The 20,885-nt window shown below is 36.7% G+C and overlaps 1 protein-coding gene across 4 annotated transcripts in view; it reads right to left on the bottom strand.

Moving 5' to 3' along the window:
* Positions 1–20,885, bottom strand: part of USP6NL (USP6 N-terminal like) — a 130,786-nt gene that overhangs the window by 46,329 nt on the left and 63,572 nt on the right. For all 4 annotated transcript variants that reach the window (XM_052789924.1, XM_052789925.1, XM_052789926.1 and 1 more), the window contains one exon: positions 4,753–4,792. In XM_052789924.1, the coding sequence (XP_052645884.1) occupies positions 4,753–4,792 (40 nt within the window). The remainder of the gene's footprint in view (positions 1–4,752; positions 4,793–20,885) is intronic.

Here is a 20,885-nt window from a genome sequence, read left to right as displayed (position 1 = left end):
CAGTTCACCTAAAACATCCAGAAAACCAGCCAACCAAAATCCAAGTAGAAACCCTTATTTTCAGCACCATGTAAAGAATTGTATTTTGTAAGAGGAGTTTAAGTACCAGATTTATAAAGGTTTCTTCTCTACACATTTTTGGCAAGTACAAAAAACTTCAATTTGTTTTTATATTCAGTAAATTTTCAGGCAAATAATTTCTGCTGCAAGCTTCTTAAAAGCTATTTCACTCTGAAATGATCTTTACCCAGACTTTCCCAAACATAATTAGCTACTGTTTCCCAGTGATCACACAAACCATCCCTTCTTAAAAGACACAAAGTTAAAAAGGCACAAAGTACATGAACAAAAACAAGTGCAAGAAAGAATGACAGCGCAGCAGCAGAAGTGGGAATAAGGTCTAATTCTGGACATTAAAAGCTTAGAAAGCCTTGCTATAATTCTGATCCTTGGCTTGGTACATTTCTACGTACATGGCTCTAAAACTTAACATCAAGGATTTCTTCTGAGATCTACTTGTTTACATTATATTACTGACAGGAGTATCTCAGGAACAAGGTGATAAAATGGGAATTCAAAACAAAACAAACCCCACCTTCTTAAAATAAATAGTTATACTAAGTAGTACAACATGTAACATAAGTATGTGAATTCCATACATTATTTATATTATATACAGCTTTAAAAGCATGGGACAACCCTACTACCTTAAAGATTACCATTCTGCCTATGAAAACCTTGCTACAGTTGCCATCATCTTCTTGAATTTGGGAACCAAACAAGCACTTGGAATTAGCTATTTTAGTCCCTGGAATTTCAAGGCACTTGGGCTCTTCACAGCCAAAAATCTGTATTTTGTTGGCTCCAATGATAAGAAGATTTTTAGTACGTATTTTTACAGCCCAGTTTTGCATGCTGTAAAGTAGGTGAGGTGTCTCTGATTGTACTACAAAGTTAACTATTAACTGTATTTTTTTTTATTTTTTAAGGACACTATTTCAACTCTTTCATAATGCTTTGGAGCTGTGGACCAACACTGGAAAAGCTAAAGCAGAAAAATGTATGTGTGGCTCTTGCTTTCTCTTCAAAGATGAATATAAACAAATATTAAGGGTTTTTTGTAAAGGACAGCCTCTCTCCCTCCAACTTCATATTCAGGGCTTAATAAAGACAGGAAGGATATTCCGTTTCATATGGTTAGTGATACAATCTGGTAACAATGTAAGAGTTTAATTTCAAAGCTCTGCAGGATACTGAAAACTTATTAATACTTTCATTAAGTATTCATTAAGTCAACTTGCATCTGAAATGTTGGGGAAAAATATAAAAGAAAATTATTACTTATTGTCTCAACAGAATTCTAATTTTACTTCTAGCTTTTACTCATCAGAATTTGTGCATTCCTTCTTGGCTATCAATGCAACAAAATGGGCAAAGGACTTTAATCCAGGAGCCCAAACCCTTGCACTTCCAGAAGTACAACTTGATGACTGTTTAGGTGCACCCCAACCATGATTCAGTCCATGAAGTATCCTGGAAATAAGTTGGTTTGGGGTTTTTTACGTTTTTTCTATTTGAATCCAACTGACATAAGCCTTATATTTAAGTATAAGAAAGTTATGGGGAAAAGTGTGCCTCTATTCTTTCAACCTTAACTTATCTAAATATTCATGTTGCAATCAACTGCGCACATTCTTGTTCAGGTTCCACGCTGTATTTGGTAATACCTCAACCACTTGCTTTTTTTTTTTAAATTATTTAAAACACTCTTCTTAAAGAGTTAGGTTAGAGGGGAACTTTAGAAAAACTACTGCTTCCCAGATTTCATAGGTTTCACAACACTGTTTCCGATTCCTCTCCACACTCGCAACCCCTTTAAGAAATAACCATTTTTAACATCTCTTAAAGCAGATGTTCTCTAGGCATACTTTAGATTGCAGGAATAACACTGCTATCACGTCAGGAAAGGTCTCTGCCCTCAACAGGTTGTTCAGATAATTGGTAAGAAAAATAAAACCCTATCTGCTCCCACAGTCTTTTTGTTTGTATGTTTGATCTACTTTCAAGATTTTTGGTCTTTTGAGCCAGAAGCTCACTTCAATTGTATGTTTGTTCAAGCTTTTATGTCTTCTATGTCAATTTATCCCAGTTCTCAAGTGATGCTACTGTAGTCAAAATAGCAGTTATTTCTGTGTTCAGTTGTTGAAAACTTTTAGCTATTTTTTTCCCAGTCTGAATTATGTTCACTTTCATGTCTAACAGGTGCAACACTGAAAACATGGATAGATCTGACGCAGCTCATTGCAGAGTAGAGGGATGCTGCTGCTGCTCTTTCAGGCAAGTTCCATGTAGTTGTCACCAAGAAAAAAAAGAAAAAAAATCCTTTTATCTGTCTTCTGAGTACATTTTACACTTTGAAGCATTTTTCCTATTGGGAATAACAGAATCCCTAACTGAAGCAGAGAAGGTTTCTTACTCTCATGTCAGTAAATAATACACTATGGAAAGCAAAAAAGGATGAAGTTAAGTTGGCAAGCATCCATCTTTTGTGCAGCACTCTACCTTCCTGTAGAGCAAGTGTACTAGAGCTGAGGCTTAAAGCAATACTTTAGCAGAAGCCTCAGACAAAACCAGAACTGGCTGCACTGCTCCCTGGAGAATTTATAAACAAGTAAACCAAAGACAAAAACCAAACAAACTGAAAATGACTTACAAAACATTTCATAGCACTTCAAAAACAGTCAAGACACAGACTCCAGATTTCCTGAGGTCAGTTCTCTGCCTACTTTTCCCCTCTAGATGATCTTTCCTCCCCTAGTTTTATCTCAGATGGGCTGGATGATTCATCTGAAGGTTAACTAGTTCATAATGTAGGACAATGATCCAATGCATTTAAGTCACCAAATGCCCAGCAAGGTAATGAAGCCTCAAAATTACTCTGCATTCACAGTAATAATGCCTATTCTAAAAGTATTACACACATACACATAAATACACACACAGAAAACCCAGCTTAAACTTTACACTAGAATGTATATGAAGAATAGAGATTCAAAATTCACAAGGATACACAACCCTTTACGTAAGTTGCAAATGAAAAGAAAACATGACTTAGGAATGTTTTTTAAAATTTGCAAGTAAGGCAAAAGGAAAGCATAAATAGTTCTGCCAAGTAAGTGACTTCAAAAGATATTGCACAGAAAGCTTTTAGTCTTAGCCTACATTAAGATGACACGTTAATTATCCTATGAATGGTAATCTTGAAAATTGTAAAGATTCAAACACTGCTGACAGAAGAGAGATAAACCTCAAACCAGCAGAGGTCAGGATATCATCAGGAGTATAAACAGGAGCCTAATAGAGGAGTATTACTGTATGATTATAAAAAGGCACTAGATTTGCAATTTAACATTGACTCAATAAATACAGTTTTTATGCTGACATTTTGTCTGAGACAGCATGAATACAATATGGGACAGAGAACTGAGACACTATTTCCCCCCAATAATTCAAGGCTAACTACAAAGCCCCAGTGAATCAGAGCTTCAAAACACATATACCACAATAATTGCAAGCTGTCTAATATTTATGCTCATAGACTCACCACCCTGCTGTGTCCTTCTGATGGAAATGAAATTACATATACACTCAGTATGTTATTAAATGTAATGAAACATGGCAGAAAAATACAAGTATTTCAGGCTGCATACGCAGAAATACACACGAACCAATGCAAAACAAAAGGGACTCAGAAGTTCCCTTCTTTTACAAGAAACATTTCTTAACTAGCTCTATACTGAAGCTCAGAATAATTTATTTTCAGAAGCACTGCTGCTCTTAACACTGGGGGAGCTGAGCTGACTTAGAACAAGTCATTCCATCCCTTTTCCATGCACTCTACTTATGTTTGCAGCCAAGAGGGCTAACTTTAAACTTCCAGCTTCAAATATTTTGTCCCAAGTTTTCTGACGATACAGAAGATCAATATGGACAAACAAGAAGGATCTGATCTGGTCTTGGAGACAACAACAGGCCTGACAGACCAAGGGGAAACACCAATAGTAACTAGGCCCAGACAAATAGAAATTCTGTTCCCGATGATTTTAATAAAAGCTTTCCACATTCCCAAAACATCAGTTCCCAAACTTCTCCTCTAGTACCCTCCAGCAGTAGAAAGATTTTTGAGCTAGGGCCTGCACCAGCTGCTGACAGGTCTTGCACGTCCAGAATACACCTGGCTTGTCAACTCAACATTACAAGGGAGGTCATCACGTTCCAGTGGCAGCCAGGATATTTGTCACCATTTACCAAACTAGAAAAGCACGCTACACTCCTCAGGGGACGGCAACGTACACCTCAGCATCAAAGGCACCACCTCACTTGGACAATCCATCCACCCAGCACAGCTGATGACAGCTCATGACAGAGACAATAGCTCTTGCTCTTTCAGGACAGAGCCGGGTGTGATCTCTTAAGTAGCTCTGTTTCCTTTACTAGGTCATATAATGGGTGAGGAAGACTCATGTCTCATTGCAACTAGTCAACATAAGATTACGGGGCCCCAACGTATCTGTGGGCAAGTTAACACAGCCTCAAGGACCACAGTCCTTATGGGACTTAGAACATGTTTCCTTGGGAATGTAAATTGATAAAACGCTTCATCTCCTCATTTCACAATGACTTATATTTTAGAAGTTGTAAATCTGTAAACGTTTACTGCCTAGTCAAAAAACTGGAAGACACTGGACTTACCTTTTCTATTGCTGCATCATGGACAGGAAGCTCCTCTGGACTGAAAACAAAGACAAAGTTCGTATTACTCTTGGTTAATCTTGGCAAAAAATCATTTTTGTATAGGTTCTTACAAGTAATCATTTACAGTAGCAATATGTAGTGACAAGTAAACAAGAATTCTGAACTTTAAAGAACTAAGACAATGACACACAGGAACCCTTGGAGTTTTTTGGGTTTTTGTTTTTTGTTTTTTGTTTTTTTACCCACAGTGAAACTTACAATATTTTAAGTACAGAACCAGAATTATTTCTATCTTAAATCTTCTAAATCAAAGGAGTTGCGTAGCTTCAAAACACAAGGACTTAACAGAAAGTTCATTTTTCTTTAGTAAAAGCACCCTGTGCTGTACTACTGAACTGAAACCTAAATGAATTTTTTTGTTTTTTAGACCATACTATTGTTAGCTGAAATGCCCCTATAAAAGGTTTTCCTCCATTACTACTGTGCCCTGAGTAGGCACTGAGGCACTGCGACTTTGCTTGACTTCGGAGAGTTAACTTCCATTTTCTCAAAACTCTACAAAATTCACTGAGTAACAGGGAGGAGGTGATAGAAAAAAACCAACAAAAATCAGCTTTATTAATAGATATCTAATTAATATTCAAAAATACAGTGCTTTCACTTCTTAGCCTAACTCTAAAAAGGCAGGTTATTAATTGAAAGCTTGAAAAGCATCCTTTGAACAGATACATTTTCAGACTTTATATTATTATTTATTTATATTATTAGTTTCATTCTGAGGGCTCTAACTTCTATTTTTCTCAGCAACGAAACTTGTGTTTTCCTTATCAAAAGTAACTGGACCACTCTGATGCCAAATCAGCCTGCCTTCCTTTGCCTGCATCATCTGCAGCTTCTGAAAACATAGCAGCTCATCTGTAAGTAGCAAGGCTCCCTTTTTCTGCTCAACAGATCAGATAAATAACACGCCCAACAAGTCTTGTTTAAAAGGGACTAAAAAGCAGGCACTATGTGAAATCCTGTAAAAAAAAAAATTCCTATTGAGTCTTGATATTATGAAAAAATTCCTACCCACACCATTATAGCTTTCTATAGCGAAGACATGAAAACCCAGTATTTCAGACCTGTATCAAACCTGTGCAAGGGCGAAAAACACACTGGGGAAGGCTACAAAAGTAGTTGCTGCTGCAGTCAATGTAAGAACAGTCTGATGCAAAAAGCCTGAATTATATTTGAACTCATTTATTTCATTTAAAAGATGCAGTTTCAGATTCAGAAGTTACATTTGAATAAAGAAATACATTTGAATTACCTCATCTAATGGAAAAGCTTGCTCCGATCAACACTTTTTCAGAGACCACACACACAAGTCAAAGTTTCCAGTACACAGCCTAGAAACTAATTTAAAAACCAAGAAAGTGTTCCTTTTGAACAGCATTGCAAAAAGCAAAATCCATTCATTTAGAAGCACTTCCCAAGCATCTGAAAGTTTTCTTGACGAACAACATCAAAATAAAAAAAAAAATCTGATTAACATCTGTCTAACACACTGGAAATAGCCTATATTCAGTGCTACCTGAGGTTGTAAATGCTATAAAATTGTAGTATCGTGCACAGTCCCATATAACTAAATTAATAAACTGAAAGTAGGCCCTTTGTATGCCAAGTAACACCTAGAAATTAAGCTTATTTGAACAGAAATGAAAAAGCAAAGGAGAAGAAAAAATTCAATTTAATAATCTGCTTGGGGGGGTTTCTTGGGTGGTTTGGTTTTAAGTACAAAGATTGCTAAACCTTTCAAACGTCACTTAAAAATTTCAGTTCTTCATTGACAGTTGCAGGCACTGTCTACTTCCACCAGAAGCATCAGTCTCAGAGCAAGATGAGCGCACAGCAGCCTCATTCTTTGTGGCCCTACAAGATCACACCAGCAGCTGGCTGCACACACAAGAAACTCTTTTTCCTCCAGTGCTGCCAGCAGTGTGGAAGTCACCAATCTGATGGCTCCACATCCCTGCAGACTCACACCGGACACAGCAACTCCTCTGCTTAACCGGTACCACTTGACAGCTTATCTTCACATTTGCTAATCCGTCATGGAAGCTAATCACATGAAAGATTAATCAAATCTTACTTTATCACAAAGGAAGAATGAATCACACGATTTACTACGGAATTGCTCTTTGCTAATTTTGCAAGTTACCATCGGTTTGCAATCAAAAGGCATGGCTGAATCTACTGAGCAGTGAAAAGAAGGCTCTTTTGTCCTGGGAAGCAGACACCATACTCCCTCACTAAATTAATTTAGCAGCAAATTTATGACCACATTCCTCGTTATTTCTTTAGCTGCACAGCTATGCATTAATACCACGTACCTATATATTTTTAGCACTGAAATTCCACAGGAGCACATTAAATCAGCCCCATGTTTTTATTCCCTGAGATGGTGCTAGCAGCTGAGCACCAGGAAAACAGCGCAGCAGCTGAGCGAATTGCCCCGGGCTGCTCAGTAACTCGCTGGACTGGAACACAGGGGTTCCTGGAGATCTTCCTCTCAATTAACTAGATTGCACTAACTACGCCCATGTACTCACATACATAATATTCAAATCTACCCTGCAAGGACTGAAGGAAAGGCATAGTGGGCAAACAAACTCAAGTGTGGTTTTTATGCAGAAGCACCTTGTATTTTTTTTTTTCTAAAAAGGATTAGGTGGGATCAGACACAAAATCCATTAATGTCTATTAGGCAGTGTAATTTTATTGTACCTTCTTTTTTTCTTTATAATGATGAATCTTCCCCTTCCTGCTCCAGCCTAGCCAATCTGCTATTGTTATACCTTCATTATTTCTTTTAATCTTGAATCTTCTCCCGTCATGCCCAGCCTATTTAAACTTGTATTTTTCAACATTTTTATCTGTGTACTTCACCAAGTAATAACGTGAAGTAGTAAACAATATTAACATAATATAGCCACATCCTGCCCTAAGATCACTACTTTCCTTTAATAGCTCAAGTAATATTCATTTAGGGGATACAGAGAAAGAAAACAGGACTGATTAACCTAATTAGCTTGGAACCATACAATACTTGATATCCAAAAGAGGAGTCATCGACACAGCTTTTAACTGAACTCAAGTAATTAAGGTCTCACTTAGCAGAAACGAAATTTTAACACTCTATTGTCCACAATAAAGAAAGAGCCAAACTAGTTAAATTCACCCTTTTCATCAGACAGGAATCAAGAATCATTACAAGTGGTATGTGCCTTTGCCCCAGGCATAAAAACTACAGCCTTCCACCTGCAGGCTGGGCAGCCCACATTGCAATCCAACAGCAGCTCAAGGGCTCTGGGTGCCACTGCCAAGCAGCTCTGGTGTTACAGCATTAAGAGAAAGTTCTGATGATGTTGTCTACAGGTTTGGGACCTGCAAAACGCTGGGACCAAATCCTAACTCCAATAAGGAGCAGGGTCCACATGAAGGTGTGCTAGGTTTCCTACTAGAAAGCTCCTCAAAGACATTTCACTGGGAGGAAGTACTAGACTCCAAGGTTTGACTGGAACTCAGGACCTCTACCCATGATCCTCACTGGTGGTGATCTGCAGTGCTGGCCCAAAGTCGTCTTCCTATCTTTCAGTCTGGACTATTACCACCTTCTGGTGAGGATTATAAGGCCTGTAAGTTCAAAGAAACAGGATTTCATTTTGAAGAACAAGGACTTCATTGAAATTTTAATTAGATTATAAGTGATGAATGGATTTTACCTCTTTAAATCCACCATGATGGTTAACACAGGTTTTCATGAATTTTTCAAGATAACTTAAAAGAAATATTAATTTTAAATGCATAAATATCTGACGCTTCAGAACATTAAACATGCAGATATATGTTTCTGACTATTAAGCCATGTGTTGTAATTAGCCTCCTCGAGTTACAGTGGTAGTTTAAATAAACTGAAAAGTCTCAGACTTAACAAGCTTACAGTCACCTACCCACTGCTGCTGTTTAAATCAGTCTTCTTTAAACAGCACTTTGATATATTTGTTCGAAATAAACACAAGGAAAGACTTTCTCATATTAGTCACTCATCAGATTTATTCTCTTCCTACATTTGTATTTAAATCCCAAATATGTTCCCTGCTGGCTCAAATCACAGCATTTTACTGCTTCTAGTTTGGCTTAAATAAATTTAAGAAATGTAAAGCCTCCTCCATCATTTGCAGCTTCAGTTGAGAATGGAAGATATTTAGTGCAATAATCAGCAGTCTTGATATGTTGATAACTCCAGAACTGTAAATTCCAGAGGAACAATTCAATTCTTCACAGTTGCAAGTTGTATAACACCTAACACTCAATTTTTCATTGGGAAAAAAAAGTGGCAAAAATTGACCATAATAGACTAAAAATCTTTACCACAAAGCTTACTTGCCCAAAGAGCTGTTACATTTAAAATTTTTGTAAGCTCTATTTTCATTTCTCTTAACTTCTATTTCAAAACACATGACTTGCTTAAAAATCCTCTCTACTTACTGTAGTCTTTCTTACCCCAGACAGAATTAGCCACTGCACCATGAAGAACTTTGGGGTCCTTTAGGCCAAAACATGTTGCAGGAATAATTGTGATATGTGCAAGTCATTATTTAATTAAAAAAAAAAAAAGTCAATTAAATTCAATATTCCTATACTACTGAACTCACTATAACATGACTATTAAAAAACTGGAATCCTCATAAAATCTGTGGTGCGGTCCCTACACAAAATAGTTTCTCAAACTATTTGTCAATTATTTTCTCATGCTGTCCTCAAAGTACTACTAAGTGGAATAGCATCACCTTGTATCACTGCATGCACATTTTAATTGAAAAGTATTTTGAAATCATATTTGGTGTCACATATAAAATACAATGTGGGAAAAGTTTCTTGCAGAACACTTATCTTCACAGTCTCACTGACTTAATCATGAATAAATAGACGCTGTGCGTTCAGTTTTTCATTTGTGATGCAACATTAAGTATTTAAATCCATGAGGAAAACATACTTGCTACCACCAAGGAGAATTATTTTGAAGGAATTCTTAAAAAAAAAAAAGTCATTTTGAAACTTCTATGATCAAAGAATTTATGTGAAACATCCACAAAAACGTTAGCAAGGCATAAAACTCAAAAGCGAAAGTGTCATGAAATAAATTTATGAAGACTGATCATGCACACGTAAGGTATGAGAAGGAAGGGAAGAATTCAGTTGACATATCTGAACAAGAAAGGCTTTAGTACAAATGGAATTGTTTTGCTATACAATATAGAACTCAGATTGTTGAGTAACAAATTGCAGCAACATTTCAGGACTGAGATGTATTAGAAAAAAGTAAATCTTCACAAGTATGAACAGTTTTTAGGCTCTGTAATTTGTCAGAATTGAGTTGTAGGAGTCTGTAGCTTTACTAGACAAAAAAAAAATTAGTATCTTCACACTGGGAAACCAATTCTACAACAATAAACACCGAACTGACTAGGTGTCCTCTTAGGTCTGCCTCCCTTTCAGTGTCCAATATACGGCACATAAAACTGTCAAAGCAATACACAATATTATGGATAATTACAACAGTGCTTTGGAGCAGAATGATACCTTATGTTTTATATATATATATATACACACATACTGTTTCCAGGTAGCTTTTACTGCGTCATGTCATATAATATACATACTGATCTTTGTTCTAAAATTAGCTGAAAAGTGCTTCACAATCATCTCATAGAAGGGAAGATAAATAAAACTAATTGTGTAATTCACAGGACGCACAGCATCATTACTTATAATGACTACTTTTATGTCTGCATTATGACACAAGATGGGCTACAAAGCAACATGTTTTCTGAAGTCAACTGAAAAAACCTCATTAACCATTATAAGTAGAAATAAAACAATATTTCAATGTCATGCCTTTCTTTAGACCTACGATTAAGTTATTCTACTCTTTATAGCACAAATCTAAAGCACAACTTAGTGTTGAATTCAGATCCTTTAGTCCAAACAAGTTAATTTACAGAAGAAATCTGATTATGAACAATTGCTTTAGTCTTCCAACCTCTGAATGGAAATTAAAGGCAATAGTGTCATTTTCAAAACCAATAATACATGGAACAGATTTCTGAAAATATAGAGAAGAACGTAAGAAAGCTGGTTTTTAAACTAAATGATGGATTTTTCCCCACAGAAAATACTATGGATCGCTTCCTTCTTTCCATTACACATTTTACTTATATAACTCACAGTTTTGATTGTGTGTGTGTCTATCAAAATAATTGCAGCTCTGCTACTGTAATCATCCATTTTTAATTTTCACCAAATAACCTCTGCTCAGTATGGGGGTGGTGACTACAGCAGATTAAGAAACAGCTTTCAGAAGTTTTGTTAAAATTCATAAGCAAGCCAAAGCATTTAATTAATATACGGGATAAGCCAACGTGATATTCCACAATACAATTATCAGGAAATATGCTGCAAGAAAGAATTTAATGCTGGCAAAAGACTGGATCACATGTGATTTTGTGACTAGGTTTTAGTTACAATTTTTGTTTGTGTATTCTGTGGATGTTGCTGCCAATATGCACAACACAATGCCATGAACACGTACCTCCTGTCCAGAAAGTCTCAAGTAATGCACAGAGATAAGAAAAAAAGATAAAATAAAATCAAAAGATTTATCAAATTCAATTAAATCTCAAAGTGGTGACTTTTTAGTAAAATACTTTCCTGATTAGCAGAAGATAACTTCACTATAAAGTTTTTATTGCCAATATAAAAAATGGTCAAGAAATTCATAGCAAAAAAGATACCTGTATTTTCACGGCCACACCAAAATACATGCTTTCTTGTGTCTTTAGTAAAAGATGTGTTCTATATGCAAACTTTAAGGTTTTCCCAGCTTGGAATCAGAAAACCTTTGAGTAAAATCCATAATCTGCTTAATTGAGAACAGCAGCATGTCTAGTGATTTCTGATGTCACTTTAGTTGAACATAAACAAACACTGAGGTTAAAAACATCTTCTCAGAATCACATTCCAAGTGTTTTTAAAAAAGATAAAAAGTAGTCTACCTTAAAACTCTCAAGAGGCTAAAAGACAAATGAAAAAGAATGAACCGCTTTGCTTCTGATTTATATTTGATATATAAATGTCTAAAACATCTAGGATTTTTTCCTTAAGCACATATACACATTGCTTTTAAGTACTGCTTGAAGGTTAGTTACTGTTCAGATCACTTACAGTATATATTAATAGCGATCCAGGACTTGCATGCTGGCAGCTTCATCTGAATTAAAATTCATGTGCTATGCAGAGCACATTCCAACATAAATTAACTAAGATGGTAGTGTTCCAGCAATATATGCTTGTTCGCTGCTGAAGCTCAATGCTTTATGTACCTACGCTTGCTGCTTTTATGAAATAATCTTCTGCAGTCTAAAATTCCATTTTGATGGGTTTTTCACTTGGGTCAAGAGTAGCAGCAGCTTTACACTTCTAAAAACTGTTACCCCCAGACCTCTTTTAGCACTCTTAATAATCAGTGCCAGTGAAGCAGACTCTGGCCATTCCCTATATTCAGTTACTTTAATCTTCTATAAATGCTACATATAGTAGGAAATATATGTGGTAATAATGATAATGTTAAATCCTTACATTTTAGAGCTTAAGCAGTAACTCAAAACCAATGCATATCACTAAGTATGTTGTATAAATTAAATCATACATTACCATATTCAATCATTTTTTCAGTTCTGCTACTTAATAGCTCTTTCCATAAAAGGAAGTAGTTCATGAATTCCTGGTACACAGTGGGTGATCTTTTACTCAAATCAAGTAGCAGCAGCTGTTAACAAAAAACACACTATTTGTCCTTAGTTGGCAAAATTATCCTGCAGTTTACTTTTGTGTTTGCAATCAAATCTGCGGGACTGCATTCACCTCATTTCTTTCTGTATCTGCAGAGGATTGTTGAAGTGACAGCCTGGACTAACTCAGCTGAAAGAATGGATTTAAAATTCAAATTTCAACTCTAGTCCTAAGAATAAGCTAAAGAAATGGGTACAACCGTGACACAGTTTTAGGAAAAAAACATAGCATTCTGAATGACAGCAAATAACAACAGAACATTCCTTCCTTCCATAGGAAGAACCTGCATGAAGGGAAAGTAGCAGAAGAACCATACACTAGATCTTCATGGTAACACAAGGGGGAAAAATAAAATAAAATTTTAAAAATAAAAAAAAAAAAATCAAAACCCCTTTCAAATGGTTCTTAAAAAAAAAAAAAAAACCACACACACACAAAAAAACCCCAACCAACTTTCACTAAGATGAACAAAACTGAATTAAAGAGACCTTCTTAAATGATTTTGTAAAGGAACTGAAATTAGCAGTCCAAACCACAGAAAAATTTATTGGTAATTTCTAGACACATGGATATTAAAAAAACTATTGCAACCGTGAGAGCACGGCACATGGGCAAAGCTGCTCATTTTCCAGTGGAAGCCAAAATTAACTAGACAACAAAAACATGGCTGAGAAAGATACACCTGAAATCCTACTACTTTTGTGGCTATAAATATGAATCCAGGAAGCAGGTTCTTCAGCTGTTATTCAAATTACAGGTGGTTGACTGCTTCTCTTCAAACAGGTCCAAAATAGGTGATTTCAAGCCTTGCATAAAATGAGTTGATTCTGGGTTCAAATAGCCTCCTTAGCTTTACAAGGTTCTAAAGCAAGCGTATCTCAGACAATGACCTAGCCAAAACCAGAAGTAAGGCACTTCCTCCATCTCCTGGTGAAGTTCTACCACCAAGAACGCAAGTGGTGTGCAAATACTGGAAGATCCTGTATGATTGTGAAGCTCACAGGTGATCATCTGGGAGAGAACGTGTGGTTCCTCTCCCTTCTGCTAGGTCTGGTTCAGGCAATCTTCATGGAACAGCTTTTGAATAAATGACCACTTTTGCCATCAGGCTGGCAAAAAAGACTTGTTTAAATAGCAAGTGTGAAGAAAAGTGAACAGCAAAAGCATTGAAGCGTGTCTCATAGCAACCCAAACACATTTTAAAGCCACATTTCTGACCACATGCTATTATAAAATAATACTGATTTAAGGAAGCAATGCAAGTTCAAACGCATCAACGTAAAGAAAAAGGACCACAATGCAACTATCATCATAAGTGGAGACAAATGCAGAGATCAAAGTTCATTGTCCATCATGGAAGCAGAGCTGTAAACTAAAACAGTCAGAACGGATAACGACTAAGTAAAATTTACAGGAAGTCCAAAGTACTCTTCCACTGTCAGTGATGTTTAAATAAAATTGCCTATTTATCTTGGTCTCTGAAAGGTCTGTCTCTGAAACTTAGCCCCATGACTTCACAACTGCATAGTAAGCAGAGATTCATTTCAATTTATCAGGAGTTCCATAACTGATAAATAGTAAAATCTGTAAAACCTCTTCATTAATGTTTATTATGTATCCGTCGCTGCTGTGTTTTCAAACCAGGCTTTGTCATACAGAAATGCAATTAAAATATTCTTTTAGAAGTAGTTCCCTGAGAAAGTATGCAAAGAAAAAAAAAACAGTTTTATCTAATGCTAGGAAGATGGACCTAAAAAAAAAAAAAAAAGGCATTCTGAATCTCAATTACTAGCCCAAGAAAACTTCCATTTCTCTCCTTAAATAAAAATAATATTCTCTGTACATTAGGGCAAAAGGAAAGAACATTAAATAGAGCTGAAATTTGTGGTGTTTGTTTTTTGGTTTTTTGTTTTTTTTTTTTTTAAAGCAGTTCCTCACTAGATTGATTAGCAATAAGTATTTCAGAGAAAAATCTGTCCAGGGAAGTGTATCACATATTAGAAGGCAGAATCCATTGCACACAATGCAAGACTACAGTGGAGTTTTCGTAATAAATCTTTATAATGCCACATGAAAAATTCTACTCAAAGTGAGGCATATTCATATATTTAGTAAGAAAGAGAATTAAGAGAAACACAACTTTTCTCTAACATCTGAGATCTGAATTTTTTTTAAAAATAAAGATTTGTCTTTGGCAGCTGAAAGAGGCTGAACTTAGCACACTTTTTTCCCCAAGGGAAGGAAGAGTTAAGCCACGTTCCTGACAAGTAGGTCTGACCCTGTCTCACAAAGCTGAGAAGAAAAGAGAGGAAAATGACAGCAAGTCCCTACTGAGTGACCATGATATATCAAATGCAATAAGATTTACATTTATAATTGAACTGTTAAGAATAAACATTTCATTAACGTGTTTGGCAATACTTTAGTGCCTAAAAAATTAAGAATAGTGTCTGTGTGTCACTATGAACAATAACTTTGCAACTCTCTTAGTAACCTTAGAGCTCTTTCCTTAAGCTTTGATGTGCAGCCTTTTCTACTAAAAATTTGAAATAGGAATTATATAAAAATCCCTATTTTTTTAATATTACTTTGATTATTACCAAATTACAGCCACCATGCTTCTTTCTTTACTTTCTATCACCCAAAACTTCTGGCATCTCAGCATAACTGCTTTTGCTGCCAAGAACACTCAGAGACCAGTCCTTACATCTCTTATCTGGAGAGACCTCACCTGTGTACCTACTCGAATCAGCAGGGTTAGTTGTGTAAGAAGTATTGTTCCTGGACATGTGGTTCCACAGGCACATTGTAGAAAGTATTAAGGAATGCACAAAGAATATTTTAGAGACAAGGACTATTGTCCAGCAATGCTATGTATAAATTACCAAGAAACAGAATGAGAGAGAGGATAACGAGTTGTTCATTATATTGCTCCCAATTAAAAAGTTAGGGGCAAAATAACAACATGGGGGGGGGGGGGGGGATTCAATAGCTTCATTTGGAGACATTTAATGGAGTATCTCACAATTCCTGATTCAGCTTTCCATTCTTTGCTCCCCTAGCTCAGTTTTGCAGCATGCTGCAGAAATGCATTACAGAGCTAATAAAAACGCAATACATTTTTATAAAGAATAAAGTTTGATGGAGAAGAGCAGGTAGGCTTCTATCTTAGAAAACAAACAAACAAAAAAAAAACCCCAAAAAACCCAACCAACTCTGCTATTTGAAAAGTGCCTCTGGCAACGAAATAATCTGCAGCATTAGCAAACTTTTCTAAAAGCATGTTCACTGCTTTAATAGACTCATGGGATAAAGAATAAGAGCATGAGTCAGATTCTCAGATTCTGTAAATTGGTACAATTCCATCAAAATCAGTGCAGAGCCACTGTAACAGTAGTACAAGAATCTAACCCAAATTTTTAAGAAAGCTTCATGAATGGGCGGGGCAGGGGGGAACCAAACGCATCTGTATTTTCTACCATTAGCAGAAGAAAAAAAAAAAAAACCAAAAAACAAAAAAACCACCACCACCAAAAAACCACAACCTTGCAGAATAAACCTCCCATCTGCCCAACCTCATGATGCTCATCCCTGGATATTTATCGACATAAGAGCATCTGCCACGCTGCACATAAATTCCCAGTTCCCATTTATTGAACAGGTAGTAAAAGAAAAACATGTTTAAGCTCAATCACCCAAGTTAGACCACAAATTGTGACAATACTGGTTACTGCTGTAAGGTAATAATTATTAATACAAGTTAACACAGACCTTGATAATAACAAGACCTGAAAAGAATTCATATTGTGCAGGTTGGAGAAACAAAAGTCTTTAAAATAGTTGCTGCACTTTTTAAATGATGTCATGGTGGCTTATGATTTTCACAGCTCATTATCAAAAGTTAACAGGACAATTCAGTTGATGGCATTCATCAATGAAGGATGGAAAGAAAAAAGTTCTTGAGAAGTTGCAATAAATAAATTGTAGTTTATTCTGTTATTTCTACCTTGTATCTGTTAAGACTGGAACAATTATAATGCTTTCCACAACATATTAGTCAGCGTATATTAGTCATAACCTATGCTTCCCAATGTAGAGTAGTAAAATTTGGCCTTGAGCTGTACCTGCCCCAAATTCCAAAACGCAATGTTATTTTCTTCTTACTTAGAAAAGCGTAACTGTGGTCTTAAAAAGTTTTCTTATAAAAGAAAACTGAACGCCTCCCTCATAGCTGGGTGATATACAGCGAAAGATAAATAAAAGAATCAAACAAGAATATACACACAAGTGTGGCTAAACAAGACCAGATAATATAAATTCTAATTGCTAGCTAAAAAGGAAAGGTGTGGAATTTTTTTTTTTTAATACTTTTTGCTTGGTCACTATCTGATGAAGGACTGAAATCACTAGTTCCAACAGGTACCAAATGAATGATCCCAGCTGATGTCTCATCCTCAAGAGGCAATGTCCTTCAATGACTTAGAGATTTCAGTACAAAGAAGCACAGAACCTGGCAGTATATTGAACAGGGGTATATTGGTGTGGAGACCTAAGTAAAGGAACACAACTTCTAGCTGTTTGGATTTGCTCACATTTTAGTTTTCTGTGCCATCCTAGGAAGATGCTGAGGCCATTATCCTGCTCTCTGACTTTTGGCCTGGTGCTGAAAGGCCCGAAACAGGACCAGCTCTTTAAACATGAACTTGGTGTTGACATTTAGAGTTGCAAAATGCTGCTTTCAGCTTCTACCCTATTTTAGGAGCATGTACAAAGTTTAGGCTGTTTTGCAAACCCCAATCAGCCAATGCTCTTGTGACCATTCAATGTTAACATTATACAGGGCAGGGAGGAAGGGGAAAGAATAAAGCTATTTTGTCCTTGTAGCTAGCTAGAGAGTTTTGCAAAAAATAAATACAAGGATACATTCGTGAAAATATATCTTTAAATATGTGCTTCAATGATCTTCAGTTAAAGCTTAAATTCTTATTTATTTACAAAACATTGACTGTCATTTGGATTTGTTTCTTTAAGACATTTAATAATTTTTAACTATAAAAATCATTCATATAATTGCCACTTCTAAATAGACAAATTAATATAGATATTATTATTTAAACTGGAAGCTTGAAAAAGAAATTAAGTATCTTTTAAAAGGTTTCTAGTAGTAGTAGGGAACTTGCTACCACCCAAGGAATAATGTATCAATTCTAGTAGCTTTTTTAGCTATCCCAAAGCAGTAACAAATCAACTAAAGAATTCAAGGAGGGGGAAGGGGGAAATCCCAGATCCCAAGGCATTACTGGAATGCCTGCTATGAGCTTCAAGACACTCAGAAAGTCCTTTACGTTTTTCCCTGAAGTTATTCCCTTATCAATGACTGCTGCTAGAAAAACTGCAAATAGAAGTATCTACAAGGTAAAGTTTCTACCAAAGAACAGTCCACAGTGAAATGATTAAGAACATTTACTTTAAAATTTAGCCAGGCTAAGATAAGACAGAAAAGAACTGCTTTTTTTGTGGGGCACGGGGTGTTTGGAGTTTGGTTTTCTGGGGTAGGGGGTTTATTTTTGTTTTCTACTTGTTTGTTTGGGGTTTTTTTAATTGCAACATTCTGGTGCTCTTTTGTGTGTGTATTCTGAGCATGAAACAAGAACTTTTTATTAAATTTGGAGAAAAAAAAGAATGAAGTAGCTTGACACAATGTTGACCAAAAAGGCACAACAAATCCAAGAGGAAAAAAAGAAAAAAACCACCAAAAACCTTATTTTTTATGAATACCAAACACATTCCATCTTTTTCATTTCCAAAAACAGCTGAAACACTTTTTGTTATGACTATCTGTGAAAATATCTGAGGCATTTCTCCCATTCCTAAAATACTTTCTTGAAGAAGTCATATATTATAGACTAAGGCTTATCTGAGCACTACTGTGGTGCCCTGAGATGCTCTGCTAGACTTCAATCAATTACAGGTATAGAACAAACTATCCGTCAGATACAGTTTCAAGCATGCATTTTCTAGAAAAGAATATTTGATCTTATCAAAACACTGGCAGACTGTATGTACAAACACTGGTGCTAGACTTCCTGGATGAAAAAATGTTCCTTTGGAAAATGAATGGTATTTTTCAACATCAGCCCTACTGTTTAGCATTCCCGCACTATAATGTGAAATCAGGAGACCAGCACATTTTTCACTGGAAAATAAATTGTATCAAGTAAGGACCATGCCTGAAATTTTTTGGGTAGGGGTGTTGCTGCCTTGGGTTATTTTTTTAAACATATTTTTAGCATTATAGGTAACCACAGTGCACCTGTAAAAAATACACTGGTCTGTTCTCTCAAGACTCTTGTGGTTATGACTAAGATGAGCTCCCTGACATGGGCTTCTCCTAGACAAACATTATGTAAGTGAAGAATAAAGTTTGAATAGGCACTAATCCATGTATACCAGGTGACATTGAGGAAGACCAACAGTACTTCCTAGAAACAAGTCTGTATTAATTAAGATGAACAATGCTAATGGAATTAATACTGTATGAAATGGTATCAAGATGAACCAATGCTACTTCACCTTTCTTCTACTGCTTTCTAAATTGAGATTAACATAACACGATTGGAAATAGTGCTCTGGAAAGCATGAACAGCTATCAGCTGGGTCCAGGTGGCACACGTGCAGTATAATCTCAGCTATGAGAAGGCACATCAGCATCCAAAGGGTAGCGCCCTCGGAACTGCTCTGTGTTCTCGGAGTTCTTTGAGACCTCTGGACTCTGAAATGGCCTTTTTTCACTTGGAAAATAGTGCACTGAAAGCACCTCTCCAAATACATCCTCAACCTTACAGAAGGAAGCAAACACACAGTTGGATTGTACAACAATCTAGTAACTATGGTCATGCCTACAGTGTCCTGGTACCAACACGTCCAGAAGACACAGGCTCCCTTGGCCAACATCTCAGTTACTTTCTTTGTGCCAATGAGTTTCCAGTGCTTGACTCCACACCCAGGGTGGCAGTTCTCATTGCTACACGTATTGCACAGAACTGGCAGGGTTTCAGTAGCTGGGGGCTGGAGGGGTGACCCATGTGGGAAGGGGCAACGACCTGCCCTGTGCCAGTCACGGCTGCTCCAGCCAGCTCCAAAACTGCTACAACCAAGCCATCATGTGCCAAAACTTCAGTCAGTTGGAGGAACCCATGATGCCTCTACTAAAAACATATTTTTAAAAGCATGACAGCTCCTAGAGGCAGGAGAAATGGAGGAGATATGGGGAGAAGCAGAAGAGACACATGGAAGGAGACGATGTTGGGGACATGGCTGGAGATGCACTCTCAGGAGGCGGCACACCATGCCAGGGTGGAGGGGACGCCTCTGAGCGGACTGCAGCCCACAGGAGACCCACACTGGGGTAGCAGAAAACGCCTTAAGACACAAGGAGCAGTAGATAAAAACAAGTAAGAAACCAGGAGCAGCAGAAAGAAACCATTATATGCAGGACCTCAACCCTCTGCACTGCCTATCGCCTCACCATAGGAACTGGGGCAAGCCAAGGGTAACCCACAGCAAAATCAGGGGAAGTCTGCCCTGGAGGCAGAGGGGAGAGAGGTATTTCCCCTAGGTGCCCATTAAAGTTTTATGTTGCCCCCCCCCCCATCCAAATCAGCAATCAGAATGTTGTGTTATTTGGCAATAAATTAAATTATGTAAAAAATTCCACAAGTTGAGACTGGCTTGCCCGCAACACCATATGGCTTAAATAAACCATGACAACCACCACTTTCTTACAGCCTCGCAACAACAGTAATCGGTAAGGACAAGTTTTCTACATTTTAGCGAATAATGAGATTTTTAACTCTTTCTGGTTCATGCATGCCTCTCATCTACAATTTATGAGCTACTCTACTGAAAACATACCCATTACAATTTAGTCAGTCCCACTGACAAAACTCCTCATAGGTGCATTTTGTTTTGTACAATCTGGTCTTAAACATCTCAAGAGACAGACCCCTTCAGCTCCCCATGGGGTTGTTTTGCAGCTTAGCGTGTCTGCTGGAAACCTTCTCCTCATATCCAGCTTCACTCTAAAACTTCCCTTTATTCATTTCAAATAAGTCTCATTATTATAATGCTTTGGTACTTCTCACTGAACTTACTTTCCTGTTCCCTAAATTCATTAGGTATTAACTCAGGTTTTTTGTTTTAAATAGCTATTTTAATAAACCTGTCCACACCAA

Source organism: Harpia harpyja, chromosome 6 (genome assembly GCF_026419915.1).
Source record: "Harpia harpyja isolate bHarHar1 chromosome 6, bHarHar1 primary haplotype, whole genome shotgun sequence".
In the NCBI taxonomy this organism is placed as follows: Eukaryota; Metazoa; Chordata; class Aves; order Accipitriformes; family Accipitridae; genus Harpia; species Harpia harpyja.
Note: the sequence above shows the minus strand (reverse complement) of the source record. Positions and strands in the feature narration are given on the sequence as shown.